The 13,525-nt window shown below is 37.0% G+C and overlaps 1 protein-coding gene across 1 annotated transcript in view; it reads right to left on the bottom strand.

The window, feature by feature from the left end:
* The window catches only part of ZGRF1 (zinc finger GRF-type containing 1), a 2,981,513-nt gene that overhangs the window by 331,702 nt on the left and 2,636,286 nt on the right, over positions 1 to 13,525 (bottom strand). Inside the window, 3 exon segments of the mRNA XM_044061551.1 lie at positions 8,584 to 8,696; positions 8,843 to 9,107; positions 11,777 to 11,911. Of these exon segments, the coding sequence (XP_043917486.1) occupies positions 8,584 to 8,696; positions 8,843 to 9,107; positions 11,777 to 11,911 (513 nt within the window).

Here is a 13,525-nt window from a genome sequence, read left to right on the forward strand (position 1 = left end):
ACCAAAGGGAAAAATCAAAAAAAGGCACCAAGTGCTGAGAAAGGAAGGGGAGGGGAAAATTACATAAGTTCTAATGCCAGCGGCAGTTAAACTAGGGAGGGGAGGAAAGAGGAAAGACTAAAATACTCAAAAGAATAGAAAAACTCATTATTAGATCAACAACTATGAGAATTTATTCTAAACATACTTTTTTGCATTTTTTAGTATTACGTATTTATTATATTATGAATTCATACCATATGTTTTTATGTTGTATAGTAAAATTTAAAATAGTTTTGTAACATTATTTGATTAGAACTATTTGTATTTAAGGTGTTCATGTTCTGTAAATATTTGATTACTATGGGGACGATAGGTCTCTTTAAGAATCAATTATTCAATTTTACAAGTGAGTATTTAATGCATTAACACAATGGCTCTTTGTTCTGATGAAGCTTTGTATTTTACTAAGTGAAAGCGTGCTTAACTGTGACTCTTTGTGATTGTGGCAAGAATACTGTCTGCATTCTGTGTACTTGGATTAAAAGTTATTCATTCGTTTATTTATCCTGACTACGTGTTTCGAATCTTTAAAGTCAGCCAACTCATTAAACTCTCAGAAAACATGTTTCCAGTTACCTCTTTCTTCCCCGCCACATCTCCGACATTTGCTGTCTAACTGTGGAAAGATTCTTTGGAGCTTGCTTGGGGTATAACAATATCTATGCAAACACTTCCAGGCAAATATCCTAAATCTATATTTTCTTGCATATTTGGGAGACATACATATATTCCCCATTGTTTCTTTGTGAATTGCTTATCCAATTTATCTTCCCAATTCCTCCTAACCTCTTCTGATTATTATAGTTATCATGCAATATTTCATATGCTCTACTAATTATTACTTTCTTAATGGCAACTTCTGTTCTAGATTCTACTAAAAACTCTACCCATGCTGGTCTTCTTTTTAGGACCTCCCCCCATTTATTTCTCCTTGCCTGTACTGAGATATCAATCCTTGATATGGAAGGCAATCTTTAACCTGCAGTCCAAATAAGTTCTTGGCAACTTCCCATTCCATTACCTTTCCCTCTCTAGTTATTTGCTCCCAATACCTTGGCTCCTTTGCCATTTTTCTCCACAAATCTCCTTTCTCCATTCCCATATTGGCTTAGTTCTTAGAATACTTTCTGCTACTTTATGAATATAATATTCTGCATGCTTGTTGTTCTCCTTAAAGGTTTGCATCCAAAATCCCAGCCTCTCCCTGTTACTTGAGCTTCCACCCTGTTTATTCCATCATCTCTTTCTATTTTGAGTTATAGTTTTCTGCTTGTGTTATGTATAGGAGCCTTAACTGTGTTGCAATGAAATACCCCTTCAAATCATAGGGAAATCCCAATCCACCCTGTTCTATTGGAAGAATAAACATATCCCACTTGACTCTTGCAGTCTTCCCCTCCCAGATAAAATTCAGCTCTTTATCAATTACTACCCACAACTTCTCCTCTGGTTGATAAAAATATGTCTGACCTGCATATAAGACTAAAGGGACTAAAAAAACATGTTAACTGCTTGTATCTTACTATCAATATCCATATAACAGAGCTCATATTTTCTCAATTTTTGTATTATCTTTTGTTTGGTCTCTTCCCACATATCCTTAGCTGCCACATCGGTATCATTTTTAATCCATACTCCTAAATACTTCATTTTATCATCTCCCCATAAGTATGGATATTGCTGAACCAATTCGTACATGGGTACATAATTTATCACTATTGCTTTTGTTTTGGGTTGATTAATTTTGTATTCTGAAAAGGTCTGAAACTGTCTCAATATGTTCCACAGCACTGTAATGTCCTTTCTGGTTTTGTCAGGTATAAAATAATGTCATCTGCAAATACAGCCAGCTTCTTCTTCTGACTACCATACCAATTATATCCTGGAATTTCTGAGTCCCTTATTTTCTTTGCCAATGGTTCTAAATATATTGCAAACAACAAAGGGGAAAGAGGACACCCCTGCCTACTTCCTCTGCTCAAGCAGAGGTTATCAGAGAGGACCCCACCCACTTTAATTTTCACCTCTGATCCCTCATATAGCATTTTAATCAACCTTATAATTTTTTTAGGGAATGCACATGCTTCCATTGCTCTACTCATAAAGTTCCAGCTCACTCTGTCAAATGCTTTCTCTTTATCAAGACCTACCAACAACAGGGGTACTTTCTTACATTCTGCTTCTCTCTGGATCATCAGTGTTGTAAATGTTGTCAAATGTTTGCCTCCCTCGATCTTTTCAGTTTTTTCCCTCCTAACTTCCAAACTTCCACAGGAATAACATCTATTCCTGCTGACTTTCCTGTAGACTGGTTATACATCACCATTTTATCTCATCTCCTACTATCCTGTCAGTAATAGAGCCTCCTCTACCTCTAGCCTGGGCATATTTAATTCTTCCAAAAGAATTTCCATTTGTACCTTTTCTTGATTTCCATATTTCTCTGCTTTATACAAACTTTCATAGAATTTTTGAAGTATTTCAAATACTTCTACAGGATCCCTTGTTATTGGCTCCCTAAGCCTGGTGATAGACCTTTCTACTTTCTGTTGCCTGAGTTGTCGTGTTAAAAGTTTTTGTGCTCTAGGGTTATTATCAAAAATAGTTGCTTAACAGCAATCATTTTAAACTCATATTCTCAAGGCAATCCCTTATTTTCTGTTTAGCATTCTGCAGTTGCTCCTCTTCTTGTTCTGTGAGATTCCCCCTATTTTGCAGTACTTTAACATTTGTCAGTCCCTCTAAGAAACTCGTTACTTCTTAACTATATCTCCCTTTCTTTTATTTCCACCCTATTTTTAAATTCCACTTTAATTTTATCCCACTCCCTAACGATATTTTCATAAGAAATTTCCATCTTCTCTAACAGCTCCTGAATAACTTCCGGTACAGAAGAAAATCTTAGATTTTCTCTGTGCTCTCTTTCTTCTAACTATTTTTTTAAACAGCTCTTCTTGAGAAAAGACTTATTCTTATCCAGCTTTTTTTTTTCATTTCAAACTCTGAGAGGGGGACGTCTGGTGGAGATGGCCTTCTTCTTTGAAGATGGCTGGCCCTCAGAGTGGGAAGTAACTTTCATATAGTCTTTCGCTAAAAGCTTTAGATGATGGTTTTCAAGATAGACAGCGAGGGATGAAAGGCAACTACATAAGGTTTATGGAACAAAAGCCTGACAGTGTAGGACATATGGTCGTGAAAAGCACCTAAACAAAACAAGCACTGCTCAGGACGGTCTTTATGGGGAATCTGACTCCCATACTGGCATTTACCCTTTCTGGATAATATGAAACCCCAGAACAACACATATGCAAAAGCAAAAAAGGATAAGCAGAAAACCCCAATGGGGCACTCACCTGAATAGCTAGGTAACCAGCAATAACTCGAACGATTAGACCGATGATCAAAGATGGGCTTCGTAATGGCGGCAAAGAAGTTCTCAGGATGATACACCCGGAAGTCATCTTTATGCCTTATGCCATGTGCGGGGAGCATGTGTGTAACATACGGCGTATCATTAGCAACCCAAAAGCTTTGGTATACTGGATGGACGTGGGGTTGCTCTTGGCAGGGGATACCTCATGTTAAGATTACTGCAACAGTGAAATGGAAGGACATCCTCTTTTATTTGGTTTGGAAGTATAATTCTTCTGCCACTTCCTCTTGGTATCCTGAATCTTGTTAGGCTGGGAATTTTGTTTGTTTTGCCCTTTGAAGTCAGGTGTCTTGTTGTGGGAGAACCTGGGGATATGAAACATTCTAGATTTCCTACACATCAATTTCCCTCTATTGTCCTACTGTGAGAATCTGGGTAGCAGCAGGACTAAATACAAATTCAGAACTTAAAGGAGCATTTAAAATCTAATTTTTTTAAATCCACAGGAAAAAAATCAGGTTATAACACAAAGCTTACATTTTCAATACCACAGAAGTGGCTGCATTTCTAGACATTGTGTCTGCACCCCCCAAGCCTCTCCTCAAAGCATGTTTTGAAACTTGAGTCACACTAGAGTCACACTAGAAACAATCTCATTCATATAACACTAACACCTGCTCAGCATGCAAATATGTAGCAAAGACATCTAAACTGTAAGCACTCTGCAAAATAAACTTCCTCCTAGCCTTTTTTAGAACTGGTTCACTAGCCGAACTGGGTTTTCCCTGCAGTTTTATAGAGCTGTTCTAAGGCCAGTAACAGAGGAATACTACTCAAAACATTTGGAAACTCATCATCAATAAGATCATAAACAGTACCAATCTTTGGAGCAGTTCAAAACTGCTTCCAGTAAAATAGATCTCTAAACCTAGCTAGCATCTGTGAAAAGGTGAACACTTGCTTAGGTTTTTAAACCTGTTCACTTTCCAAAGAATCAGATTGGACAGACTCAGAGAGTTCACTATTGTCGGCATCAGAGTCCCCATCAAAATCTGCAACCAGAGACCAATCTCCAGAGAAGGTAGAGCCACAGTCAATCTGAAAAAGAGCATAGTCTCCAAGATTAGATGAGTGCAAAATAGTCTTAGCTAAAGAAACCAAATCAGCTCTTTACAAGGTAATAACCTGATTGTCTGCAGTGTGGTGAAGTTTGTTTCTTTTTACTGAGAACTACACTAGCAGACTAAATTATCTTGCAACAGAGTGTTATGTCTGGCAAGGGGTCTCTTATTCTAGACTTTTCCTCTACCTAAAGGGTTTGGTTCTCCCATACACAAACCAGGTACTGAACAGCCCTAGAGGATGGGTCTGATCCCTGTGGCATAGAAGACTATGGGCTTACACCAGATGGTGATGTGGGGGGGGGGGGGAGGTAAATGGCCTGCAGGCAGGTAACAACAGTTTCACAAATCATAGGCTAAGGCATGTTTTTGTTGAATGTTTTCTTTTTAGGTGTAGCTGGATTTGATTGGTAGTGGTGGTGGTGGCGAGCAGCTGTATCGGGATCCATCAAGTCAGTGGAAAATCATCAGTCAGAATAATACACTGATACTATTGAGGGTTGACTAAGTGCAGCAATAATAAAAAATGTAAACTGTGTCCCTACACATTAAATAGGGCTAAACTGAATAAAATATGGTAGAAATAGCTTAAAATGTGCTAAGCCTTGTTCTACATGCTGCACAGTGTAGTAAACAACAGCGCACACAAGTCACAGTACCAAGTAAAACTCCTTCTCTACACATGAAATAGGGCTAAACTGAATATAATATAGCAGAAATGGTTTAAAATGTGCTAAGCCTTGTTCTACATGATGCACAGTACCAAGTAAAACTCATTCATCTAAAAAGTGACAAAAAACAAATATATGCTCTTAAATCAAACAGAAAGCCTTTAAAACAAAATGAAAAAGCATTTTCTTAGAGATTTCCTTGACAGAAAAGAAGCTCCACTGAAAATGCAAATAAAATAATTTATGGTAAAATCACAATTTGACAATAAAAAATGTCTGTAGCAGTATTAAATCAGTAATAAATAGTGATATAAATGAAGAAAAAAAAAGTGAAAGCAAATGCTTTTGTCAGAACCGCTAAACAAAGCAGAGAACAACAGAAACAAGAGGCCTAGTGTTCAAATGACACCATAGAATGTCAGCTTCCCAATACAAGTTATACACTTTAGAAAAGCCCATAACTGATTAAAAGCAGTATTAAGCATTTCAACAACACAGCAGTGAGTTAGGATTCCCAGAGGAATTAACAGCAGTAGTAAACAGCAAGTATATTAAAATAAAAAGTTAACACACACATGCACACACTCATATATATTAATATATTTAAAAAAAAAAAGAAATCAAAAGTATAAAATAACATGGAGGAAGGAAAGTATTCAAAGGGATATCATCTGAGTCTGGAAGCTGCAATCCACCAATGCAGGCTGTTGAGGAGATTCAGCTGTGTGATTCCTACAACTGGCACTAAAAGACTGCACAACTGACTTCTCGTGACAGGGGTCAGGCTTCCCCTGCGGGGAGGGGAGGGGTGTAACCAATCCCCTATCATGAGGGATCAGAGGAGGGAATTCTGAGCTCTGGCAAGCTGCTAGTTTGGGTTTATGCAGGCAAAACCACCATATGAACAATGATCTGTAGTCAGTCTCTCTCTTTTGAATAAGGAAGATTTGAACTTGGATTTATTTCATTTTTACAAATAAAGTAATTTAGTTAAAGGGATTTTCTCTAAATACATGGAATCACAACAACCCTGCGTTGGAATTTCGGTTTCTTCTGACACATACTTCAAGTATATTGCTAGACTGGTTTGGAGATGCTGAAGTCCCCACCAGTGGGTAACCTTTGGTGGTCTTAGCTGTGGGTGTGATGGGTGAAGGTAGGCATGTTGCTGTGTGAACTAACTTCTGAAGTTTCTTTGTCTTCACCATGGCAGGCTTGGGCAGTGTTGTCTTAACCTCAGCATAAGCTAGTTTAGTGGAAGTGCTCTGTGCTGTATGTATTTTGTGCTTACCAAATGTGTTCCAAGGTCAGAAGGTAGCCTCTGAGTTAACATACTTCTCACACACTGATGCACTGTGTGGTAATATTAAAGAATTTTGGGAATGATGCAATTACTACACTCCCTCAAAATATCCAGTGCCATCAGTATGGATACAGAAGGGGCAAAAGCTAAGTGAGATATCACACCAGTCAATGCACATGGAGAGGTATGACAAAACAGGATAGGTTAATAACTTAATCTTGGTATTAGAGGGAGATAGCTGACTGGCCTAAAAAGTGACAATATGGGATATGGCTAAAGGATAAAAGAATGAGCTGCGACTACTGTAGTAGTCACAAGTAGTCATATGTCACATATCAGGCACTCTGGTGCCTCACTGGAGTCCAAGTTCAGGTAGCTGGCGCATGGAAGCCTGTATTCTCACCAAAGGCTAGAACACTGCAGAACTGGTCCTAGGAATCCAGTGAAGGCCTTCTGCCATAAATCAGTAGAACTCAAATGGAAACCTGCTTTGTAGTCTTTTCCTTCTCTGTAGTTTTCTTGTCTTTGGAGTAGTCAGCACTAAAGGCCACTGAACTGAGTAGGCCTCACAGTATTTAAATGCTTAGAATGCTTTCTTTTCAGAATGCTCTTCTGGAAATGCAAACCTTTATCAGTCAAATAAGATAAAAGGACTTTTAAATGTCACAAGCTAGTTATATTTTTGGCAAATACCACAACATTCAACTTTGTTTGGGTCCTGCGCAAAACAAGCTTTTGATGTGGTAATCTCCAGGTGCAATTTGTTTACCACAAAATGTGTTTATTAGTTTAGAGGAAGAAGACAAACTTCCTTCAAATTAAATCAACATGATTATTTTCTTCTTTTTTTTTCAATGACGTCCACTTTTTTTCAATGATTTCTTCAAAACAAATAAAGGCGTGAGAAGGTCTCTGGCATGACAGTGAAGGAGCAGAAATGAAGACAGCACATACAAATGCTAGATTTAAACTGACGTCTTACTCCACCTATGTATGTACCTGCACAGGTGCAAGACCACTACAAGCTTTCACAGGGAAAAGGGGAAAATCTGGAAAATCCAACCAGGCCAATAGAAACAAAGATGGGTAAAACCCAAATATAATGAATTACTGTTACAGTGATTTTTCCAAAGAAGACAGTAGAGGACCTAACAAATAAATAATTTAGAAGTAAACAGCAACTGTGCCCGATACCCATGTATCTTCTTTGTAACCTTTATGATATGAGCTACACCCCCTACAAATAAGTAAGGTACACTTTGCACCTGCTACTTATACACATAAGGTGGGTAAAGGAACTCTCAGTGGCACGTGAGTTGGCAAATACAATGATATTGGTGACCACCACTAATTTAAGAAAGGAGTCCTGGATTTTAACTAATCTATTCACATCATCATATTCTCCAGTAAGCCTTAACTATATGTTCTCTCAAAGTATTACAAACAGCAGGCCAACACTATACTCCTGTTACAGTACTTCATCAGGGGTTCTACAACCATACTGCAGTTATAGAACTTCACCAGAGATTTTGACTTTAAAGTACTGGCAGCATGTTGCAATGAAATTTGACAATAACATAGCTCAGTGAAACAAATTTTCCTCAAGGAATCAGTCACCCGTATTATGTGTACTGTGCATCCTTCTCAAATGATTTGCTAGTCTGCAAAGAAATGTCACAAAATTTGGAATGCATTTTACAGACAGACCTTGAGTCATTGAAGCACCTTCTTAATACACATGCTGCTGAGCTGTTCTAACTTGTGTTTAGTGTCATGCTTACTGCAAACAATTCTAACCTAGCATTTGCTTCACTCTTAATGCAACCTGTTAATCTCAGCAGTGCTATGTGGTTAGCACTTTCTTAATATGTTAATAAACTGAAGTCTAAAAGTTAAAAGCTAGAAATGACAATAACATCTTAGTTGTTTTTCCTTTTTTATAATATTCTTATCAGCACACTGTTTTTATTTCATTCTTTCCTACAGCAATGGTAGAAGAAATTCCCCTAACTTTTCTTTACCAAGTGAAAATACTACTTCGGCATTTGCTTTACAAACAAATGGCTTTCTGACCTTTTTCCTGGCTTCTCTGTCATATCTGTCTTCTTTATTGTCAAGGTACGTTTTAATGATGCTGTCCAACTCCTGCTCAAACTCACTGGCATGCCTTAACCCAGCTTCACTTCCTGAAAAGAAACACAATGTTACTATTCATTAAGTGTAAAAGCCAGTCTCTGTTCAGTTGCTCATGGTACCAACGTAAGGAATTTCAAAACTTCAATGTAACATGCACTTGGATAATGGAGTGGAAGCTTAGGTTTGCAAACTTTACCTTTGCAGTGCTCTATCACTCTACTCCACAGTTTGTTCTTGTGCAGACACTGAAGGTTGCCCACAATCAGCAGGTGCCTCTTCCCTCTGGTCAGTGCAACGTTTGTTCGCTTTTCTGAATCTATGAACCCGACATGTCGTGACCTCACGCATGACAGAACAATGATCTCCTTTTCGGCTCCTTGGAAAGCATCCACAGTAGACACCTGAACAGCTTTCATCTCAGTGGGGTCACAGAACACAGTGCTGCTGATTAAACTGCAAAGCTGACCGTGAAGGAAAAAAAGAATAGAGAGGTCAGTTTACCAACAAAGCAGCATCTTGAGTTGGGCTAGCAGACGTCTGTGGGGGGTGGGGTCCAAATGGGATTTTTCCCATCATTATGCAAATAATCGGTCAGACATTTCCATGCTATTAACCACAGTGTATTAAGACAAAAGGATTTTAGACACACATTTCTTGGGGATACATACTTTCAAATATGTACCTTTCATACAGATGAACATCAGAAACAATATAAATATTTTGGGATTTTTCCCATACTTAATCAAATAATTGCTCAGACATTTTCATGCTATTAACCAGCATGTATTCCGACAAAGGGATTTTACAGACATACATTTCTAGGGGATACATGCTTTCAAATATGTACCTTTCATTACAGATCCACATTAGAATATATATCAGATAGATATATATTTTTTTTTTACTAAAATAATTTAGGTTCTAAGTTAGAATAAATGTTAAGTGCATGTAACAGAAGTTAACACTACTAATTCACTAAAACCAGCAAGAATATCCAGTGTTATGGCACTTTCAAAATAATTTGAAATAGTTAATTCTATATTGTAAAATTATCAGCAACTGTGAAAAATCACAAGCAGGTGCACATGCATAAAAAGATCTGTTGACATCTCTACAAAAATGTCAAAAGCATATGCTCCTTTCATTTAATTGTCCTGAACTTCTCATATTGTATTCCATGTTAACACTATAGAGGATATGCATGTTAACCTTCTGACAGTCAGTAATATATCTTCCAGTCCCACAGAATTACTTCTCCTTGTAAAATGTCAGTTTTGAAGCCAGCTGGGAGAGCATGTACGCACAAATTTTACTATGCACAAATGCTGTCATGATGCAATGACTGTGATCATACAAACTGATGTAAATTTCCTGTTTATTATGCATAACATCAGCTATTTGGAAGCATTTTTCTCAGCTAATCGATAACTTTAGTTTAGAAAAATGCAATGCATCCTTTTCTTCAAAAGTGTTCAAGGGTGAAGTTGCCTTAAAACATTTCCTAACATTCAGATATTACTCTACTTACTTGGGTTACTGTTTAATTTTGGTCACTGCATCTAACAAAGCATTATTATGACAATGTGGTATAAGTAACAAAGGCTCTCAATTAAATGATCCTAAAAAGAATTAGAAGATACCAGCTGCACATCTGTAACATCACTGCTGGCAGTTTTTTCTTTTATTCTTCCAGTTTCACTTGTACAGAAATAACTAAAAGCTGAAAACAGTGACTGCATACTTTTTGTTCTTTCTAATAAGACTGGTAGGTATTTGTGGCCCTGTACTCCCTGAATTTGGCAAACTTTTTTATTTCAACATTTTCATTTATCAGATACTACAGAATTAGCCTTTAATGGCTCATCCCACAATAAATGCTCATTATTCTCTATATTGTTTTGAAATTGTTTTTATCCAGCTTGCTAATGTGGTACAGTAATATTTAATAGACCAGGTATAACAATAAACTGGAGATGATATATAGGGATGAAGGGAGGACAGGTTAGAGCAGCTGTGTTTCAGTAATGTTTTAAAATAATATTGGAATCCAGTTGCACTCTGTTAGTTCTTTCGGTACCAGCATAAGACAAAGGACACAAGTAAATGCTTGAGTGAAAAACAGCATGTAACTAATGGATCCAAAGTGACAGACAAGGTGCTAGTGCATCATTACTCTGGGCTGAAATCTTCAAAAGTGGAAGAATGTAAAGAAATGGCAATCTTTATCCCTGTGTCTCATGAAATATGACAAACATGGACTGTTTGTTGTTAAGAAAGTGTCAAACTAGCAAACTAATATTAAGATCATATTTACATGCAGGCTTAGCAGTCTCTTTCTTACTGCCTCTCCAAGTTGCATATAGACCAAAAGACTGCAAATGGACCCAGAAGAGCAGTAAGAACAGCAAATGTATAGATTAAACTTCACAGTGTTTTAAATATATAATAACCACTAATGAAATAAGCAATATGCATAGATGAAATGCTGAGGCAATTGACAGTTTTTATAAAAAAACAGAAAATGCACAGTACACAAAAATGAAGCAAAAAAGTCAGCTTCAAATGAAGCAAAGAGGTAAACATAATTTATTTCAATGAAGTGTTTGCTACCCGGGTGAATGAACTGATATTTAAAGATCTTTTTTAGGCAAGGTGTGCACCACAACAGCAAAGTACAGGCTATATCTCTGGAAAATATATAGTAGGAACATCAACCAGTATTGTCTTTAGGAGCTGTCTTTATAAGACTACACCCTGGGGAAACAGCAAAGACACAGAAGAATACAGACTCAAATAGACTGCAACCAGAGATTAGAAATGGACCCTGGGACAACTGTTCAAGCATGCCACCAAGTGAAATCAAATTACCTTTACACTGGTATATTACATATAGTTGTACAGTCACTACAATCTCCTGAAACACAGTCACATGTCCCTGGTCATCTTTGTGTCAGACGTCATATTTTCTCATTACTTGTACTAACAGGACATGCTAGCATAACCACTGGATACACAATAACTATGTGCATATATTTATGCATATATAAAATAACATTTTAAATATGACACATACATAAATATATACAAATCTGGTATTTTTACAGTCTCTACAGCAGAAGAGTAATGTTACCTTGTGCATCTGAGATTTGTATAAAGTTATCACCCCAATCATTGATCCTTTAATTCCACAGGCAATCAATGTCTGAAGGAGCTTAACTGTGAACATGGCTTCTTCTGGATTGTGAAAACTGCCATCTACATCTGCCTAAAGAGGGAAAGAGGGCCAAACACTTTACAGTTAGTTTACACCATGCCTGATTATAAGCAGTACGTAATAATCAACATGCAACAAAACTGTCTGAAGAATTGTCCACTGCACTACAGATACAGGATGAAAAATGTTAAATATGCGCACTGAGGCGTGTGCTAAAGTTTTCCTAAGCATGAACTAAGTGTGACAACTTTTTCTGTTTAGTTTACACCATGGACCTATAAAGTCAATGAGCAGTGTTGTAGTACTAAAGAAATGCCAGTCTTTGTTGCATTTCTCCTCTACCACTGACATTATGCAAAAAAAAGTCCTGAACTGCATTTCTGTAGGCAGTATTTACGCTACCTGGATGTATATGCCAGAATTGCCATGCACAGACTTTCAGACTGTAGTAAAATAAATCATCTCCTACTGGATATCGTGTGGGAATAAGTAGTCTACAAACTAAGATGGCATGCCAACAACACTCAAAATGTCAACTCGTACATTTCTCTCTACAGCTGAGAAGTCAGATGTGTGGAAATATACCAGGGAACGGCTAAACAGAAAACAGACTGCCTAAATTAAAATCAACAGGAAAGAAACCCTGTATATTAGTTGGCGCAAGCACAGTTAACTACAGAATGCTGCACCCTTTAATGGATGTACTTTTAGGTCAATTCAGATGTAGCTGGAGATCTCAAATAAGTGCAGAAGGGGAACAGATAGATGCAGAGGCTGCAAGACATCAGGCATGCAAGATTCATTATGTAATTGAAGTTATCTGAACTTACGTTTACTTATTCTGCCTGAAATCCAATTAGAAAGGTGAAACATTTTTTTTTAATTCAGTGCATTATCACCCAGGTTTTACTAAGACTCTGGCATAAGTTTCTGAACTGCATTAGAAAAAGTAACAGCAATGTTATTCAATGCATACCTGTAAACTGTCTAGATTTTTGGTCTGTTCCTCATAAAATGTGTTGTTTTCTGGCAAGTCATTGAGGACTGAAGTAATTAAATAATGACATATATTTGAGTTTCAGACTTCATATATTCAGAAAAATGAATGCTAACACAAATCCCATTATTCTAGCAACTTTCTAACTTTATAACAGCAGTATTTAAAATCTATCCCTATTTTTGGGCCTTTACCCCCCCATTATTTTAGGCTTTGTCCAGATTTCTCAAATTAAAAGGTTGAAAGATAAGATTCAAAGCTACACTACCCAGTGATACGGTTCAAGTAATACACAGTAATCAGGCTAGAGTGTGTAAACTCTAGGATAGTCATCTGATCACATACTACCTTTATACTCAAATTGCCAGTATATCTGAAAGAACAGTGGTGAAAGGCATAACGGATGTAAGTAAAGAAGGTATGAATTGTTAATCTAATAAGAACCAGAAATCAAAAATAGAAAATGTCTCATCACTTATATGAGTGAGAACTTTAATTTTACCAGTTTATAAGACTTCATCAGACTAGTGTCAGTTCACATTAATCATACTTAAATAGTTAAAACAGTTGCATGACAAAAAATAACCAATAAAATTCAATCATTTAATGGATTTGACTCCAGCATAAATTATTTATTTAGTTACATATGTCTGTCTATCAGGGTGGAG

The sequence above is a fragment of the Protopterus annectens genome, chromosome 2.part0 (genome assembly GCF_019279795.1).
Source record: "Protopterus annectens isolate FY-2018-M chromosome 2.part0, PAN1.0, whole genome shotgun sequence".
Lineage (NCBI taxonomy): Eukaryota > Metazoa > Chordata > Ceratodontiformes > Protopteridae > Protopterus > Protopterus annectens.